General features: G+C 37.0%; 1 protein-coding gene across 1 annotated transcript; it reads left to right on the forward strand.

Moving 5' to 3' along the window:
* The first annotated feature begins 8,858 nt into the window (after positions 1-8,858).
* LOC149838543 (caffeoyl-CoA O-methyltransferase-like) lies at positions 8,859-10,865 on the forward strand. Its single transcript, XM_090008266.1, has 5 exons — positions 8,859-8,948; positions 9,059-9,138; positions 9,236-9,378; positions 9,751-9,884; positions 10,314-10,865. The coding sequence occupies exons 1-5, from the start codon at positions 8,859-8,861 to the stop codon at positions 10,605-10,607; spliced, it is 741 nt and encodes a 246-aa protein (XP_089864392.1). The 3' UTR covers positions 10,608-10,865.
* The last annotated feature ends 10,953 nt before the right edge of the window (positions 10,866-21,818 follow it).

Genomic DNA, 21,818 nt, shown 5'->3' on the forward strand with positions numbered 1-21,818 from the left:
TCAAGGAGAGATGCGTATTAGAGAATATTACAATGCACTCTCTTTTCTTTGGGATGAATTGGCTCTTCTTGAGCCAAAATGACATTGTTCTCAAGATGTAGAACTCCGTGAAAACCAAATTAAAATGAAGTATTTTTATCAATTTGTGAATGAGCTTAGGCCTGAATTTGAGAGAATTAAGTCGGCTCTCCTTCATAGAGGAGGTGTGCCATCCATAGTCGAAACTCTTGAGGAATTGATTATGGAAGAAAATAGATTTAAGAAGTCATCCACCTCAAAGGATGAAGAAACTGTATTTGTTATGTCAAAGCTCGGTAATCATACTAAGAGTTACAAACCTCCTCATTTTTTTTAAAATGAGAATGAGATAAACCCCAACAACTATGAAAGGAGCGATAAAAGGAGTAATCATGAGTACAAAAAGGGTGGTAAAATTATATGTTATCATTGTTATGAACCGGGACACATCAAACCCTTTTGTCTAAAAAGAAAGAAAGAAGATCATCGAGATGATAAGAGAGTTATTTTCGTTGAAAGAAGTCATGTAGACAACTCCAAATACATTGGCTCACTATCCTTGGCTCAACTAATGGAGGCGCTACAACTAATATTCAAAACTCAAGCCTCTTCCTTCTTGGGGGCGGCTGTATCCACAAATGGTGACCCTGGGAAGACTTCTTGGATCTTAGATTTCGGTGCTTCTTTTCATATGACTCCAAATGAGTTCATATTATCTGAATGTTACTCTAACCCAAAAAACTCTTATATTTCAATCGTCGATGGAATATCCTTAAAAATTAAAAGTCTTGGGATTTTTAAAAAACAACTAAACTTTCACATGTCAAATATTAGAGTTGTGCCAAAATTAAATTTGAATCTTTTATCTGTTTCACAAATTGTGGACCATAGTTGCAAAATATTATTTTCATCTAATGATTGTTTAATACAAGATCTTTAGTCCAAGAAGCCGATTGGGCAAGACCATAGAAGCAGAGATCTTTATGTGATGGACAATCTTGAGTTATCAAAAAAATATTTTTGTAATTTTGTGGAAAAGAAAGATATAAAAATTTGACACAGAAGACTAGAACATCTTAGCGTGTCCAAATTACAGTTGTTTCCATTTCTTACTAGTTATAAAGAAAAAGATTTGGTTTGTGAAGATTGCATTCTTGGCAAAATGAAGACTTTACCCCTTTGAGCAAAGACACTTTATATCCAAAAATTCATTTGAGTTAGTACATTCGGACGTATGGGGACCGACTCCGGTTATATCCAAAGGCGGGTATCATACTATGTTGTGTTTGTGGATGACTATAGTAGACATTCTTGGATCTTTTTCTTTAAGCAAAAGTCAGAAGTATTTGCTTCCTTTAAAAAAATTCATTACTATGTAAAGACTCAATTCAAAACCAACATTCAAATGTTTAGATCTAACTCCGGGGGGAAATTTGTATCAAAAGAATTAAAAAAAAAATCATTTAAATGGGATTATTCATAAAAAATCTTGCCCATACACTCCTCAACAAATTGGACTAACTGAAAGAAAGCATAAACATATTGTTGAGACTACTAGAACACTTCTTATATCAAAACATGTTTCAAAAATGTTTTGGGCTGAAGCTGCTTTTACGGTAGTTTATTTAATAAATATAATGCCCTAAAAAAATATTGAAAATATATCCCCTAATGAAAAAGTGTTTAAAACATCTCTCGATTATAAAATGTTGAGTCTTTAGATGTAAATGTTTTATTCTTACCCATAAGAATGACAAACTTTCTCAAAAAGCAATCCCTTGTGTCTTTTTAGGCTATGCCGAAAATCAAAAGGGATATGAATGTTATGTCATATAAAGGAACAAATTATATGTTTCACGAAATGCTACTTTTCTTGAAAATAAAAATGGTTTTTGCAAACAAAAGATTCAAGAGAACTATGATTATTCATTTCTTTTTTACCTTATCAACGAACATGAAAGATGTGAAAACATTCATAATGAGCATGAGAGTGACAATGAAGACACTCATGATGCAAGTGAGAATGTAAATAATGATTTATTTCATGGTAACATACAAACCTATACTCAACGTACCGAAGATCACCCACCATGTGCTTTAGAAAGACATTCTCAAAATCATGATGGAGACCCTACTAGTATTAGAAAATCAGTAAAAATTTTAAAAGCTCCTAGTAGATTTGTGTCTTATAATTCCTTTGAACCTAGCTATAGATCATGTCTCATGGTTATACACTCATATACAAAACCATCATCCTATCATGAAGTTAAAAATCATCAAGAATGGGTTAAAGCAATGAATGATAAATTAGAAGTTTTAGAAAAGGCAAAATCTTGGGAAATCCAAACGTTACCTAAATGAAGAAAAACTATAGGATGTAGATGGGTCTACAAAATGAAAACTATATGAGATGAGACATTAGAAAGATATAAAGTTAGACTGGTAGCTAAGGGATACAATCAAGAATATAGAATTAACTACGATGAGACCTTTGCCCCAGTTGCTCGAATGACAACTGTTAGAACTCTTATATCTATAGCATCCATTAAAAAATGACATATCTTTCAAATAAACGTAAAAAATACCTTTTTGAATGGTAATCTGCACGAAGAGGTCTATATGGATTCTCTACCAGGTTTGAGTTTAGCACATGAAAAATTCTTCGACTACGAAAAGCCCTGTATGGCTTAAAATAAGCTCTCAAAGCTTGATATGATAAGTTTAGTAATGTGATGACACAACTTCATTTTAAATCTTGTTTTACTGACACTGCATTGTTTGTTAAGTCTTTCAATGCATGAATGATTATGCTACTACTCTACGTAGATGATATGATAATCACAAGAGGTGATAAGCAGAGAGTTAATCATATCAAAGATACTCTTAAAGATAACTTTGATATGACAAATCTTGGCTTTTTATGATATTTTCTTGGAATTGAAATAGCTTACTCACGTCGTGGTTACTTTTTGTCACAGACTAAATATGCAACAAAAATCATTGAGCGATCAGGACTATCAGATGAAAAACGGGTTGACACTTCAAGGGTCATAAATGCAAAAATGAAGAAAGATGATGGAGAACCTCTGCAAGATGCAGCCTCATACAGACAAATGATTAGAGCTTTGTCTTACCTTTTTATTACTTGTCCTGATATTTCTTATGTTATTCACTGTGTTAGTCAATTTCATCATGCTCTCACTGCAATACATATGAGTGCTCTAATGATAATTATTAAATATATTAAGAATTTCATAAGTCATAGATTGTTTTTATCACCTTCTTGCTCGTTAGAAGTCATTGCATATTATGATTCTAACTGGGGAGGAGATGTAAATGATAGACGCTCAACTACTGGTTTGTGTGTCTTTGTAGGTGATTCTCTCATCTCATGGCGACGTAAGAAATAATAGAAGATGTCTCTTTCCTCCACTAAAGCTGAGTATCGCGCATTGGCAACAACTATATCTGAATTAGCGTGATTGCGATAACTGCTGGAGGATTTGGGGATTCACATCTCAAGACCTTCCAGACTATGTTATGACAACAAGAATGTTGTATACATTGCGAGCAATCATAAGTTCCATGAGAGGACAACACACATTGAAATGGATTGCCACTATGTTCGTTAAGAATTCCTGAAGAAGACTATCAATTTGCCTTATGTTCCATCAGAGTATTAACTTGCGAACTTCTTCACCAAAGCATTTTCGTCACTTAGATTTCACTTTCTACTTGGCAAACTCTAAGTTGTTCCACCGTGAGTTTGAGGAGGGTGTTAAGATATATATATAAGTATATATATCAACATATATATATTTGTGTAAACAGAAATACTCGTTCGGAGTATTTCAAAATGCCCATTAGGGGCTGACTAACCTTTAGTTCTTTTTTGTTTTTTTATTTTCTGCTTTTTGAACTTAAGTTTCAGCTTTTTCTCTGCCCCGGGTCACATATGTGACCGTTGGGAACAGCCCAACATAATTGAGTTTGCCTTATGGATGTAGGGATAATGACTGAATAATTGTCAAGATAAGGTGACACAAAGTCAGCTAGATAATATTACAAGAAAACCCCTACAAATAATGATATTTCTGTTACATTATTTGCATTATATGTTTGTTACGAGTGTTTGTTGAATTTCCCAAGTCAAATAGAGGGAAAATGTTTCTGCTTGTTTTTGGCACAATTGGTTTGTCGAGAACACTCTGTTCATTTGTGCCTTACAGGTATGACCTACATATGTAAGTAGTTAGAAACATATTCTGAATCAAGCGACTGAGTGTATAATGGGTTTCTTAAGTGCTTCACAGGTAAGTTAATTGTATATGGTTTTTAAATGCTTTTGAATTTGGATAATACCAGTCGGGCTAAAATTTTGACAAGTATCCAAAATCCAAATCTGATTATGAATTAGATATGGCTTGTTCCATCACATCTGACTGAACGATTTGGGATCTGGTCAGATGTTCGAACGGAATCCGAACAGTTAGAATTTCTATTGTAATGAATACAAATTTGATCAGAATGGGTATCAAGCTTGAATTCAATTTTCAAAGTGATTCAAAGAATCAACCAATTGGGACAATCAAGCTGAATTGGCCATTTTTTAACTAGTAAATGGACGTATGTCAATAAAATATAAAAATAATATTAAAATTATTTTGAAAATATTTGAAAAATAAATCAAATAAGCTTGTTTCATATTGTTTATTTGCTGATACGGTACTAAATTGATTCGCCGATTCGCAACTATACTGACAATAATGGATAATACCAAAATTATTGCATACTTTATCGAGGGTTTTGCTTAATTAAATTAAATACAGGTGGAATAGGACATTAATTCAAGTCGATCGTGTAAATAAAAAGGAACATTCCAATAATACCCTCAGCATTTTATTAAATCCCAGGACACCCAAAGGAACTCGAAGACGTGGACGGTAATTCTTGCTATGGCTTAATTTATGGGTTTATCACTCCTCTTAGCCATTCTCCACCATGGCTGAATACATTATGACGTGCTGACACAGAGTTTCTTGGTCTGAAAATGTTCTTGCCCTAATTTGTGACATGCTGGTCATTTAAATGATTTACACTATTAACGGTAATTAATAATTCAAATAAAAAATTAAGACAACCAAACTATGAACTACTGTAAATTAAGCTGAGAATAATCTAAGTCTCTCTAGGAAACTAACAAAAACTAAACATTACAAAAACACAAGGAAATAAATAAAATCAGGTTTAACTAATTAATCTCAATACCTAGTTTTCTATATATTTTGGATGTAAATCTAAAATTAGATCCAAATGTAATCTTGCTCCATACATTTGATAGACCTAGATCTTTAAGTTTCAACCATCATCAGGTGTTCTACTCGTAATTTGTATCAGTTTAGCTAAGTTCGATGTTAATGTTGTTGTTGCTGTTGTGTAAAACAAACACTATCACCCACACCCCCCTCTCAAATGGGAAACGTGTTCGTTGAGAGGGGGGGGGGGTCTGACGTTGATTTTTGGGCTTCTTGCTGTGGTGGGCCATGCAAAAATGCATAGAATGTTGTGCATTTCTGCGAGCACTTCGAACTGACCCTGTAGTGCTTGAAAAAAAAAAAACTTCCACAGCTTCTGTTAGATGCCCATTATGCCATTATGAAAAAAAAAAGGATGCACTAATTGTAAATGCAAGAGGACACACAGCATAGCACATAGACACGCACTGTGTCAAGCTGACACTAGTCAAACACATTTTGCACTTTTAATTGTATGTTTTAGTTTTCATTTTTAATGTTATTTGTACGCTTTCTTAATAACACTTGAGTTTAGTATTAATTTGTACATGCACACCTAATATATTTTTTAGATATTTATAATATAAGACTGCTTAAAATGTTTGTCCTTATGTACCACTTTTGTTAAACTGGATAAATCTAACTTTAAGCCTTTTATATTATCATTTACAATATTAAATTGATTGAAATGATTAAAACATCTTCAGAAGTAGTGATAATTTAAAAAATATTAAGTTGTTTTTAAAAGTGAAAAAATTCACCCCTACTTTTTAAAATATATAAAAAATATATTTTCACTTTTTAAAAAACTATGCTTAACTCTTTTTTTTTTTCAAAACAAATGACATACCATATTCCCAAGTGTGACTAGGGGTGGCAAAACCTGACAGGACCCGCCAACCCGCCTCTTAGGCGGGTTCGGGTTGGGCTTAAGCCAACCCGTTTAATAAACGGGTCGACCCGCCTAACCCGTTTATTAAACGGGTCGGGTTTGGGTTGGGGGTATGCCAACCCGCCAACCCGGTTGACCCGTTTAATAAACGGGTTAGGCAGGCGGGTCAACCCGCCAACCCGACTTGCCAACCCGTCCACCAACCCGCCAACCTGCCCGCTACCCGCCAACCCGTTTTCCTGACCCAACCCATTTATTAAACGGGTTGGCGGGTCATGTCGGGTTACCCGTTTATTAAATGGGTTGGGTTAGTGTTTGCCACAGCCGCCCCGTTTAATAAACGGGTCAGGTTCGGGTTGAGGTATGCTGACACGCCAACACGCCAACCCGACCCGATTGCCACCCCTAAGTGTGACTTAATATTTTCAAAAATATCATCGTTTTTTAGAATGCAATTAGGAGTAATGTTATCAGTCAAGGCCATGAGTTTGGGGACGTGAGGACCAGATGGTGTCCCCAATTTGGCAGTGTGGGTCGCGGTTGGTGGAGGGCGTGGTGGTGGCGGGTGTCCCCTACCCACCCACCCACCGTGGGGTTGGCGAAAGGTCGCAATCCTTTACTTGTTGAGATGCAACCACCCAATCTCTCTCTCTCTCCACCACTTCCATAAATACCAAACTCACCTCCACTATCAAACCAGGAGCCATTACCCACCAAAGATTTAGGGAGACAGGAGAGAGAGAGCCGAAAGTAATTCAACATTACCACTCATGAAGATCAACAAAATGTTGAACCCATGAATTGAACAAGAGCAAAAGCCAAAACAAATAAAGAAAGCACAACAGAAAAGAACATCAGACAGATAAACGGGCTCACGCCGAAGCCGCTTGCCCAGATTGCGGCAAAAGAGAGGTAGCATTAGCAGGAGGGAGCGGAAGATCAGTAAGATGCATACACAAGATCGCATAAACATCTACCAAGATTTTATGCACCAAGTTATTAATGTTAACTGGAATTTGACGAAAATGAGCATCATTTCACGCCATCCAAACAAACCACCAAGAAGTAAGCAACCACGTCCGCCAGATGAACCTTCACCTCTTGTTGCGCCTAATACAAACCGGCCCCAAGATCAGATGTAGAGCAAATGACTCGTCCTTAACAAGCACTTCCGGATGCCTCCAGGTCCTGCTAAAGAGTTCCACAAATATTGGACAAGACCAGAACAAGTGAAACATAGATTCTTCTACAGCTTGACAAAGCACGCACCAACTCGGGAGTTGAATGCCCCAGTTCTTTAAATTACTGTGGGTCTGGATCCTATCGTGCAGAATTAACCAAGCCAGGACTCGAGAACGGGGAGAAGGACCCTTCGTCCAAAGCACATCCTCGGGCAACCAATCAGCCCCCGGCGAGAGCAACGATCTATAGACTTTTTTTGTGAGAAACTCTCCGCTTGGCGCCAACGCCCACTGACCAAAATTTCTGGAGTCCTCAAAATGGTCTTTAAAGCCCTCAACCACGATTTACGCAAGTGCGAGAGCGCCAAACCCCGGGTTCCCAGACGAACCGGGATAAGAGCTAGAGCCCCATATTTAGCAAGAAGCAAACTAGCACAAGGGTTATCCGGTTGGTGGGCCAACCAACATTGCTTGGCGACAACAACAATGCTTCGCAGTCTGGGTGCAGGAATGCCTAAACCAGCCATACGTCGAGGTAAGACCACTGAACTCCAACCAATCAAGTGACGCTTACCCTTGAGTTGACACCCAGATCATAGAAAAACCTGCCAGCAAGCGCGTCAGCTGCTTCTCTACTCTTACAGGCATCGCAAACATAGACATGAAAAATTCTGGAATAGTTAAAAGAACATGTCTGACTAAGGTTAGACGGCCAGCGATGGAGAGATAAGACAACTGCCACGAAAGCAATTTGCGCTTCACTTTTTGAAGCGTCGGAGCCCAAGCAGCAGAAGATAGGTGCTTCACTTGTAACAACAAGCCCAGATACATAATAGGCAAGTCAGAAATAGTGCAATTAAAAATTTTCTTTTCAACTGCACGCATATTGGATTAACATTGAACATGGTAATAGAGCATTTGGTCTTATTTAGAGAAAACCCAGATAGGGAGAGAAAGAACTGAATGCTAAGCTTGAACCTAAGCACATGTTGAACATTTGCACGACCAAAAATGATCATATCATCAGCATAAGTAAGAATATGACCCGGAAAGTCGGAAACCTGCAAAGTATCAATGAAACACGATACAACAGCCCGCTTAAGCAAGACCACAAGACCCTCAGCAATTGCATTGAACAACAAAGGCGATAGTGGGCACCCTTGCCGCAAACCCCGCCCCAGCTTGAACCGGTCTCCTCTAACACCATTGATATTTAACATGGCCTGGGCATTTGAGACCAGCTCTCTCACCCAACCAGAAAAACGATGACCAATACCGAAATTTGCTAACATTTGAAATAAGAATGGCCAATGCTCAGAGTCAAAAGCTTTATGAAAGTCTAATTTAAGGACAAAGTAAGGTTGACCGCTATGCTGCAAGGAATGAACAACCTCGGACGCTATGATGAACGAGTGTTGGACCCTCTTATTACGGATAAAGGCGAGAGAGAGAGAGAGAGAGAGAGAGAGAAGAATGACAACCAAGCAAGAGGAGCAACAAACAGAGGGACTCCACCAGGAGCTTGGCCACAAGAGCCTCTTGCAGAGTGATGCTCTCTATCAGGTACCCATTTCTCTCACCACCGCATTGTGTTTTCCCCCCTCATTTGTTGATTGAATTCTCCAGTCTCTTGGGCTTAATTTGTTTTTTTTTTTCCATGGCATCATTTGCAGTACATCTTGGAGACTAGTGTGTACCCAAGAGAGCCTGAGGCCATAAAAGAGCTCCGAGAAATTACCGCAAAGCATCCATGGTAAAATTTCTCAGGATTTGTTGTGCCTTGATTGAAGAATGGGAATTCTGTTTGGATTCTTTGGGTTTGTTTTGATATTTTTTGGGGATTTTATTAGGAACATTATGATGTCATCCGCGGACCAAGGGCAATTTCTGAACATGCTGTTGAAGCTTATTAATGCAAAGAACACCATGGAGATTGGTGTTTACACTGGCTACTCTCTTCTTGCAACTGCTCTTGCCCTGCCAGATGATGGGACGGTGACCCTTCTCTTACCTTCTCTTTCTCTTTTTGAATTTTTAGATTTTGTTTTAAAATCTTTGATCAAGATATGGTTCTTCTTATTTGAAGGATCATTGCCTTTTAAAATTGCCATTGCCACATGATGCCTATTTATTTTCCCTTTTTTTTTGGTGACGGATTTTTTGTTAATTTGGTTTTCCTTGTGGGAAGAATCAGTCTCTTTTTTTCTGTGATCCTTGTGCAAAATTTTATGCACTCCTATTCAAATTATTAGTACTCTTACGAAATCCTTAGCCTAGTGTTATGGATGAAGCTTGTACATATAATCGATCATTGGCTTAAGTTGATTTTTTTTATTTCTTATTCTAATTATACGGAACATTGTGCAAATCTTGGCCATGGACATCAACCGTGAGAATTATGAGCTTGGTTTGCCGGTCATTCAAAAGGCCGGGGTTGCTCACAAGATCGATTTCCGCGTAGGCCCTGCCTTGCCAGTTCTCGACCAAATGATTGAAGATGTATGCTCGCAACCAAGAAGCTCTAATCTTCTTCCTCTAAAATGTCATAGTTCATTTACAAGGCTACAGTATGTTTCATAATTTAGGATGCCAAATCCGAAAAAAATGTAGTGTGGTATATTCTGTTAGCATTTTTCCCTTGAAAGAAGCAGGCTTTTCATCATGTCTAATAGAGAAATAATGCTACCCCACGAATTCACCTTATTCCATCTTGACATGATGACTAGAATAAGCTTTGGCTTTGTATTTTTGGATTCTTTTTCTAATTTTAATTACAAATAGGTGGGGTAGTAGTTATTTTTTGGGTTATATTATACAACCATTTCGTTAGCTAATACCACAAGTTAGCCTGAGTTTCAGTTAAGAAATCTCCTGATCCTATTTTTGGCTTCTCAGCTTTAGCTAATCATTTACTTGTTCTTGGTGCAGAAGAGCAATCATGGATCATTTGATTTCATCTTTGTGGATGCGGACAAGCACAATTACCTCAATTACCACATGAGGTTGATTGATTTGGTTAAGGTGGGAGGGGTAATTGGCTACGACGACACCCTCTGGGACGGATCATTGGTAGCGCCGCCAGATGCACCACTGTGTGAGTTTGTAAGGTACTACAGAGACTTTATTTTAGAGCTCAACAGTGCATTGGCTGCTGACCCTCGCATTGAGATCTGCCAACTTCCCGTTGGTGATGGCATCACCCTCTGTCGTCGCCTATACTAAGTGAAAAATACCACCATTATTTGAAGATGTTCTGCGTAATTGTTGGGCTACTGTCATCCTTCTTTCCTCGGTTCTTTTTTCTTTTTTTTCCTATTGGGATTTATAGTGTATGAGCATTAAGGCAAGAGGCTGCAATGTACTACTTTGGTTGTTATTCAATTACAGTTGCTCAAATGCCTGTATGAAAAACAGGGCATATATATTGAAGTTACAATGCCTGTATGTTGTGAATCGATGCATATGAAATTGGAATTTGGATTATCTTGGTTCAGTAAAGTTTTGATCTGAATAATGCAACTTGGTCATGGATAAGTTGTTCACCAACTCCAACAATTGGTTGACCTTGGCATTGAAGACCAGCGAGAAAACAATTGAGCCTCGAGGGGGGTTGGCATAGTGGGGTGAGGCCTTGGCTGCTAGACAGGCAGTCAAGGTTCGATTTTCATGGGCCCCCTCTGCGTAAGCCAATGCGTAGCATAGGCCCCGGGGGCAGTAGTCCTAGCCTCGGAGTTTTGTGCTGCCGGCACGATGACCGTAGGTATGGCAGGCTGAGCCAGCATGACCAGGTCTTCCTGCTGGGTGCGGTTTCTTCGGGTTTTAAATAAAAAAAAAAAGCAAGGACAATTGAGCTTGAGTAACATTTGGATTTTTTCCAGCATTAAACTATACAATCATATTCATAGTGCTGTAACTTTATAGAGGTAGGTCTCAGTTTGGATTTGGCTCTGTATGTCCCTGTACTCCCTCAAAGCTGGTGATCCTGTTTAAGTGGGACCTAAGCCCTGTACAAGCCAGGTCCAACCTGAGTGTGCCCTTACATGGATAATCATATTCCACACCAGGATCAAGCTGATCTACAATCTGGGTCAGGGTTTGTTATGGGTTCATAGCTTATCTTACCAGATCTGAAAACTTGGTGGCTCCCCTTGATAGGTCTGTGTCCAGCATTATCGGGTTAAAAGCTCATGGGATATGTTCCAACTGGCTAACAGCCCTACAAAATAGTTTCTCCATTACAAGTGATATCATTTTTAGCCACTCTTGATAGGGCCGACTCATGTCTGATTTGATCCAGTCGACACATATATGAGGCAAAGACAGTCATTGACTGATCAGGCAGCATTTACATTAAAATTAAAGGGTCAGAAATAGTCTCTGTAACGTCAGATGGGGAAAGCCTAATAGTGGTCAGTCAGACTCGAGCCTAAAGCCGTCAAGTTTGGGCCTGCTTAGTATTTACCACCAATCTTCTTCTTACCCAAATGCACCCTCAAATTTGTACACAAGTCACCATCATAGGTGGTAGCCACTAGGGGTGTCAATGGGTCTGGTTTGGTTCGGACCCAGATAGAACCAGACTTGGATTAGATTTTGGGTATGGTATCAGGTCTGCTATAAGAGAAATCATACCCAGACCCGATAAGAATTACATGAACTAGACCCAGACTATACTTGGTAAAATAATATTTTTTATCATTTTTACATTGAAAATTTGCGGGTCTTAATCGGAATTCAAGTTGGGCCCGGGTCTGATATAAAATTTTACAAACTATACCCAGACCCATATATTAATCGGACCTTCGACTCTGAACACGAGTCTTAATGGGGTTTTCTTATTTATCACCATACCCGAACCCTATAGAGTTTGGTTCGGGTAAACCCGACCCGTTGACACCCCTAGAGGCCACAGTCCAAATCGCATGTTTGTGGTTACCTTATTTCCAAATGTCATTTCTTTGCAATTTTCTTCAAAAAGTGCATTGCCAGTTATCACACAAGGCTAGCTTGGCACACCCGCTACCGCTAGGTGGTTGGCTTAAAGCATTCAAGTTGAAGCAATGTTGTCTGTATCAGAATCGGACCTGTATTATCAACGATTCGGGTGTACCGATACTCAAGTGTATTGTTTTAAATAGCAAAAAAAATAATTAAAAAATATTACATGTCACATGTTAAAACTATTAAAAAAATCATTCTAAATTATTTTTTATATTTATTAAAAAATAGCCGATTCAGGTAATATCGTATCAATTTCTAGCGATACAATACTTATGGGCCGATATGCACCGATACTGTCATTGAGTTAAGAATGATGAGTTTGGTACTCGAGGTGTATGCGTCGTTGAAGGACATCCTTACCTCTTTTCATGGATTAAAGGTCGGCATTAGGGCTAGTTGGGTTTTTTTTTCGTGAACGGGAAAGTAACCCCAAAGTAGGGTGGGCAACCGGCCTGGTGGCCCGATGAGCCAAGCCGACCTGGCCTACCATGGGCCATAATTTTAAGCCTGAGCCCGTTATATACATGAGCTGGGCTCGGGCCAGCCTGGTAGCCTGAGTTATTTATTAATTTTTTTAATAATATAAATTTTAAAAATTAACTATTACATATTACCTTGAATAACTATTTTTATTTACCTAATTAGTTGCATGAGAACTTACTATTTGTTAATTATTACTGTATACCAAATTAGTTACAGTAATTAAGAATTAGTTGCATGACAACTTGCAATTCTCTCATTAACCCATAATTTCAGTCAAGCATTTATGCATTTTAGGATTGAGCCAGATCGGGCTTCTCTTCAAACCCAGGCTTCTCTTCAAACCCGAGCCCGTTAAGAACCGGGCCAAAATCCAGCCCATTAGCCGGTCGGCCCAATGCCCAACCCTACCCCAAAAGAAGAGATCTGGTTGCAGTGGACTCGCTCCTCCGATGGTGTAAACTATGGTGCACCCCCTCACCCCAAAGAGCCACCAGCTTCCACTTGTGCAAGGAGGTGTTGTTTATGGGATTTGAACCTAAACCATTTGTCTAGCGGCCTAGGCCCCATCCAACTATGCCAAACCCTTTGGGGCTTAGGACCACCTAGTTTACAAACAGGGGTTTTTTTTCCTTGGCTTAGACCAAAAAAAGGAAAACAAATGTTGCAAAACACTTTTGAAATCAGGTTTTCTTGTTGACGTGATCACATACAAAGTGCAGGTCAACCATCAAGATGCCAAGTTTTTTGAGAAGATAAGATATTCATAATGTTTCAGCAGCAGCAGAAGCAAGAGCTCGATATTCAACCTCTGTAGTAGATCGGACAACAGTAGGTTGCTTGCGAGCCAAGCAAAAAATAAGATAGGATCCAAAAAAAAAAAATCGCAAAAATCACAAGTAAACTTGCGATCATCAATTAAGACAACTAACCCAGTATGTATTTGAAAATGTGGCCATTTGGAACAACTTTTCTTTGGATAACAAGACCATGAAAAAATGGTGTGTTTTAGATAAAGAAGGATCCTTTTGATTGTCGTCCAATGAGTAGTAGTGGAGTTATGCATGAACTGATACGCTTTAGTGACAGCAAAGGATAAATCAGGTCTTGTCAATATAACATATTGCAGAAACCCCACAACCTGATGACACTTGGTTTGATCTGAAAACGAGTTACCATCAAATATATTCCAACACCCCCAAACACAATTTCTAAATAGGTGAGCCTTTTATAACGTAATAGGAGGATTTGAACCTAAGACCTCTTGGCTATGATAATGCTACTTAACCATCAAGATATTTCATTCCATCGGCACCATGAATCATGAATGATTACATGTTCATTAGGGATTAAAATAGAACGATAACATAATTGTTAGAACAATGCGTTAGTATTGGTGACCGAGTAAAAGTGTAGAAAGAGAAAATTTCATTTGGGGACAACCATTTGCCTCTAATTCAAAAAATTGACTCATATTTCTGAATTTCTAGATAAGAACCATTTTCCTGAAAACTAGGGGTGGCAAAACCTGACACGACCCGCCAAGCCGCCTCTTAGGCGGGTTCGGGTTTGGCTATAAACTGGTTCGTGTCATAAACGGGTCGACCCGCCTAACCCGTTTATTAAACGGGTCGGGTTCGTGTTAGGGGTATGCCAACCCGGCTGACCCGTTTAATAAATCTTGACCGTACAAATGTGATCTATGTACTTGATTTTATAGCGATCAGCTGTTGAAGTGTTCGATTGTGACACATGTGTGAGTTTTTATAAAGTTTGAAAAATCAACTATCCAAAATCTTTGTAAATTTTTGAAGCTCCAAATATTATTTTTTTCATGATCCAGGTGTGTATTCCTTGTAAATCGACCATGCCCAACACATTTATGGGATTAGAACTACGAAAAAACACAGGACGGGCAAAAAAAAACCCATTTAGCATGTATCAATTTTACACCTACCCATTTCTTTGCCCGCACACACACAGTGATCGCCCACCAAGAATATTCGATCAGTGGGAAAATGTACAAAGCATGTTTTATAGCTTTAAGATATAATGTGCTGCTAAGGGTGTGCCTCAGATCTCTCGCCCTCTCCCTTTAAAGCCCGTTTATAAAGATTATGATGCATAAATGGGATTTTTTAAGGCATTAAAATCAATAGCATAATCTTTATAAATATTCAAGCATTCAAAAATCATATTTTTTATTAAAAATACACTATCCAGCAGCTGATTCCAAACAAATGCACCAAGCCCAACACATCTACATGGTTAGATATGTAAAAAGAGCATTGAAAATGCCCATATTTTTAGTTCTCATATTCTAGTAACTCTCTCTCTCTCTTTATATATATATATATACACACTAGAATATGAGAACTAGAAATATGAGCATTTCTAACACTCTTTTTACAAATCCAACCATGTAGATGTATGAGCAGGGCATTTTCAATACTTTTTTTTGTAAATCCAACCATCTATATGTGTTTGGCATGGTGAATTTGCTAGAAATCGATTGTTTAATCATGCATTTTTTTTATGAAAAAATACGACTTTTGGATGCTTGAATATTTATAAAGATTATGAGCGGTTGATTTTAAAAACTTAAAAAATCTCATTTACATAATCTGTTGATTTAAGAATTGGTCCTTATAAAACCAAGCATGTAGATCACATTCTTGTATTTAGATTCAAGAGAAGAAAAAAATCATGAAAATTGTGGTTCACAAGGTAATTCTTATATTTTCAGTTCTTGCATTCTAATATATATATATATATATATATATATATATATATATATATATATATATATATATATATATATTAGTAGAATTAGTTTCTACATTGAGTTGGTTTTTAAAAAAGATCCAAACAATCAGCTTGAATCATTTTGAATCAGTCTTCAAAAATTTGCTTTTCAATTTAAAAACAAAAAAAAATAGACAAGTTCAAGAAAATTTATCTAAACATAATAAAACAAAGTAAGGTATGATTTTGTAGGGTTTAATCAGATTCTAAAAAACACATTCGATGCTTAAACTAAAACTAATTTACTATGAACAAAAATTTTTAAAAACCAAATACTATTCAGCTGCATCGGCCTCTAAATCCATCAATCCAAACTGACTATTGACAGGATTGATGTGCATACGTGCACATGTGTGTATCTGTGTAGACACCTCAGTTAAACCATAATTACCATGCAAATTAAAGCACACTACGTATTATTGTAAATTTAGTAACATGCTAAAAAATATAAAATCATGTAGATATATCTAAAACTCATATATGGACCGATAAAATAGAAATCCATAAATGGTGTTATAATCAGTCCATTGGCACTAATAAATTAAACTCCACTCTAAATGAATGGCATTATCCTAAATATGTTTTTTCTAATCCTTTCCTATTTTTGGTATGAGCTTAAACAAATATAATGTGTATATATGTAAGGCCTTGAGATTTTTTACCTTTTGAAAAACATGAGAAAATTAAATTTTTTTAATGAATAATCATTAGCGAAAACCTTTTTAAACTTGAGTTCAAAATCACAGGTGGGTTACGTTTCACACAAAAATGATTATATTGAATTCAAATGCGGATAACATAACTTATTTAAGGTATTTCAATTGCAAAATGACAAAGTGTTACAAAAGCTAAAACAATAGTAACATGTATCTGAATTCAGTAAAATAGAAAGGAAAATGATTATCTCGTCGACATTATCGCAATATCTCGCATCCACTCTGCAGTTAAACCTATAATTACTTGTATGCCTATAAAGTAGGTCAGACTCGTGAAAACCTGGTAGGTCTACTCCAGAATACATGGTAATTGTACAAAGTTAATAATATCACATTAATGACATCATAATTTACTTAAGCAGATATCTATGATATACATTAATCATGGTACACGTACCTGATATTTTTCAATCAAATAAAACACAATGCAATCAACAAGACTAAGTAGATGTAATGTGTCATTGACCTAATAAGTTCACATATTCATTTGTAGGCGTGATGTTTTATTCACCTATATGCTATCATAAATGCTTCAATCCTACCTCATCCCATAATCTGAAATTAATAAGAATATGATTCTCATAGAGTTCAACCTATAATCATGCTACTACAATAGAAGGAAAGTCAAATCCATAGTTTTCTCAAATGAGCTATTACAACAAGCTCATGTAATTCATACAATCTAGCAGAATCATTTTATTTAACCTATTCATTTTCACATGATTTTACCACATCTCGAAACAAGTCCCTCATCAAATTACCTAGTTTTGAACATGTACACCTCCACAAGGGGTAGACTGCCCGCATCCTTTGATCTTGGACATGTACATCTTCAAAGAGACCGGACTGACCGCATCACCTGGTCTTAGACTTATCTTCACAAAGATCATCCTCTGGCGAACCGTTCCTCGACAGGTTACCTGATCTTCATTAAGTAAATTCTGGTATCATACATGCATAAACACAGTAGACTGCTCATAGGGTCAAATGCCGCTATTCGGGCACATACATGTATAAATACAATTAGCTACTCACCAGATTATCGGTCACCACTTTAAGGTACCAACACATATTAATTCAATTGACTGTATACATGATCATGAGCCACCTTTTTGGGCTTGAACATTCAATAGATCACATATCTAAAAAAAATCATCACACATTTCATTTTCATCATAATGCAATTTAATCATTACAAGCATTCAACATATATCACGTCATATATCACATCACATGGTGTTTCATTCATATAGTCGCATGTTCAATAGGGTTTCGTTACCCATCGCTCCATTACTAACTCCAACATACATCGCATGCATCAATCAAATCATGTAGCATTTACACATCACATAAAAGAGAATTATCACATGCATTTGACATTACATCATGGCTACATGAAATATTGCATTTACAATTCATACATTCATAAACTAAACCTTCAAGCATGCACCAATAAGATATGTAATTCCATCTAAATCTCAACACGTATTTCCTATGCAGTTTAAGTCATACATACATCATCAGGCATTTTCTAAAGTGAAAATAACCACACGCATGCACTATACCTATTTAACAAACCATACAACTTTTATTTAGGAAATATGCATTTTAGACACACACACACACAAATATATATATATATATATATATATATATATTTGTCTATTTGTCTATTAGTTTTAGTGAGGTTTGGTGCGTTGGATTTGTATCAAAGAGAGGAATCTATTTGTCTATTAGTTTTCGTTAAATTAGTGATACAAAAATTGAGGCTTCATGAGTCAATTTGGTGGGGGTATTTTGGTACTTATACAAGAAGTTTTGTGCATTAATACAAATATATTGGTGTAATGACCAGATCCTACTGTTAGAGCACCTTGAGTCTCGATTGCAGTGAAAGCACAGTGTTCACACTTGAGGTAAGAGATATTATAAGTAATTTTAGATGTGAATAAATATTATTTTTATGTTGCATGTTATTGTAATGTTGTGAATAAATATGAGTAGCATGATAGTTTTCAAGTAAGATCATGACATGCATAAAATTTTATGCTTGACATTATGAGTTGAATTCATAAACATGTCGGTTGTGATATGCATGTTAGTTGTGGTTTGTCATGCATGTTAGAAGTGAATAGATTTGTGAATGCATGTCTATGTGGTTATTAATATCATGCACTATGATGAGATTATATTTAGATTGGAGTCTCATTTATTCTATTCATGGTATGTGAAAGGATATTGAGATCATCATGCATAACCCCTTAAATCCTGGAAGTGGTGACCTGTTGCAAGGGCTACCTGGTTCGCAACCAGAGTGCATCCACCACGGAGAGTGGGCCGCCAGTGATTTAATGATGTAGAGACACTACAACATTACGTGCTTAGTGAGAGATAGTGTGAGTCCTATTGTCATTATGAGATTAAATATTAAAATCTATCGTGACCAGTTTACGACATCACTCGTGAGAGAATGAGTGAATTATGAGTTTGAGAATGTGGTTCAATGTGTTGAGCTTAGATATGACTTAGGGTTACACTCACACTGAGTTGGGACTTTGGAGGACCATTGATGGTTGATAACCATCGTGGTTAGGATGTAACATGAACCATACCGAGATTGAGAGCTTGACCTCTCGGCTAGCTATCGGTGGAGTCCCCGTGGTGGTTCACTACATTGTCTGGTGGTCCGGGGTCTACTGGAAGTATATGGTTTATTGTCTAGCCAACATATAGAATTAGGGTGTTCTACGAAGTTGCTATGTCCATAAAAGACTATGACCGGTATAGCCGACCTAATGATAGTTGTTTTGAGAGAGTGTTGAGAAAGTTAATGGGGATAATTAAAATATATAAACTTGTGTGATGTATCAAAAACTAAACTAAGACTAGGGGCTTAGAGCCTACTACAGTTGTAAGTTTACGTGTTTATTTGCTTATAATTATTCTTTATTAGGTTGTAGACTCACTCGTATGTTTAATTACAACTGTAGGTTTCAGGCACACTAGCACAAACAAAAGTTGATTAGATTCTTCTTTTTCGGTAATACATTTGGTAGTTTTTAATTTTATGTCATTGAATAATAAAGTATCTGTTATTTGTTTTTGTTATGAATGATGAACATTGTAAGGAAAGTGATTGTTGGAATAAAAAATAAAGGAAAAAAATTAGCCATGCTTTTTCTGTGTGAACTTTGTACTCTTTTTCTCTGAAAAGTGATACCAACCGAACTCGGACTCTCGAGATCCCAGATCGGGGTATTACAATATTTGGCATTAAGATTTCAATTTTCAAAGAAAATGCTCATAATTAGGTGGCTCTGGTTGTCTTTTGAGGTCTGCCGTTTTTGTCGACTAGAGATTGAAAGGGCTACATGTTCTATTTGTGAAATATCAGAGAGTCCATGGATTTGTGTCATATGTGGTTTTGTTGGCTGTGGAAGGTAGGGACAATGCTTTATTGCAGTTTTCTGAAGTAATTAAATGTCAGTCTTTCTGATTTTCTCGTGTTAACTTATTGATTTTTGTTGCCATTTTCTTTCAGGTATAAAGAAGGTCATGCTATTAGGCACTGGAAGGACACTAGCCACAGCTACTCACTTGATTTGGAGAATCAACGTGTTTAGGATTATGTTGGAGACAGCTATGTTCATCGATTCATTCAGTCAAAAAGTGATGGAAAGTTGGTTGAGTTGAATTCCCCCTATGGAGCTATTAACAATGATTGTGAAAGTTGTGCATGCAATGAAGATTCTGGCATTAGCAGAGCTCTGTTTATCAGTAAAGTTGAAGCGGTAATCATGTCTTGTTCAAAGCGCAAATTACCATGTTCTTAAATGCTTCCCTTTTATTTTAATTGCCTATGATATTATTTACTGCTTTATGAATAATTGCCCCCCTTATTGACCTTCATTCTCACCAACTGCAGATTGTGGATTAGTACAACCGCCTATTGGCAAGTCAACTTGAGAATCAAAGACAAGTATGGTAGCTTTTTGGTTATCTGGATGATGGGCATGTCTTGTGTATTATTGACTTTTATTCTCTTATTGTATTTGTTATGGCCATATATTAGCTTAGTAATTTGTATTTGTTGTTAAGGAAATATTCTCTGGTGACTTTAGATGTTCAAGCGGCGACACATTAATTTGCTGTAACCATATATGTATTGATAATATGAATGAAGGGGTTAAGTCTATCTCTCCATCAGCATCATCAAACTTAACATGGAGGGACTGACTGCACCGGCTTGTGGTTTCTATGATTGATATGCTGGACGATTTCATGGTGTGTGTGTGTGTGTTTTGTGCGTGTGTGTTTGTGCATGTGTTTTTGTAAATAGGTTGGTTTGGGAAGTGAGGATGCTTTTTTCTTTTTCATATTATCAACTTTTTTTTTGAGAGGATGAAGAAATTTTACTAAAAGCCACTAAATAAAAATAAAAGTACATTAGGGTGACACGAGTCATCCCTCGCCCAGACCTTATCATCCTATTCTAGGTTTGCCATTTGAATAATGCACTTTAGTCTTTTAATAAAAAATAAAAAGTAAATGTGCTAACTATCAACTGAGAAACCCTATGATTGTAGGACTCCTTTTGTTTGAAGTACTTTTTCGGTGGCTTGTTATAGTACTCCTTTTTTACTCATTTAATATAAAGGTTGCTATTGTGTCATGAAAGATCATTGTTTACTTGTTTTTGGTTATCATATTGTCATTTTGGTAATACTATGAGGCTCTACTTGCGGAGGCTAAGGAACAAAGAGGTAAGACCATTTCTGAAGCTGTGGAGAAGGCTGTCAATGTAAAATTACAAAAGATGCAACTTGAATATGAAAAATGTGTTGAAGAGAAAAAAGTTGTTTAACTGATGTAAGTGCTGTTATCTTTCCACTTGTGCAGAGGATTGGGTTTATTTACTTTTATTAATGTGAATTTAAGCTTGTTCTTCTTCTAGATCATTGAGCCACTGATTCACAGTTTATTTCCATTTTCTGCCTTCAGATCAATGAGAATCTCATTAGATACCAATAGTTCTGGAAGAAGAGAATTCAGGAAGCTGAAGAAAGGTACATTTCTGCTGATTTTGTTATGCTGTGCTTAAATTATGTGTACATAGTTGTTGATGTAACTAGAACTGTCATTGAGTAATTATGGGTTTATCAATCCTCTTAGCCATTCTCCACCATGGCTGAATATGTTATGACGCGCTGACACAAGGTTTTTTTCGGATTTATTAAGGAAAAAATTGCATCCTGCATGAAGACCTGGTCGTGCTGGCTCAGCCTGCCATATCTACGGTCATGGTGCCGACATCGTAAAACTCTGATGCTATGACCCCTGCCCCTAAGGCCCATCTAGGGGTGGCAAAACCTGACACGACCCTCCAACCCGCCTCTTAGGCGGGTTCGGGTTTGGAAAAAATGAACCCGTT

This window comes from Nuphar pumila, chromosome 5 (genome assembly GCF_984573655.1).
Source record: "Nuphar pumila chromosome 5, dmNupPumi1.hap1.1, whole genome shotgun sequence".
Lineage (NCBI taxonomy): Eukaryota > Viridiplantae > Streptophyta > Magnoliopsida > Nymphaeales > Nymphaeaceae > Nuphar > Nuphar pumila.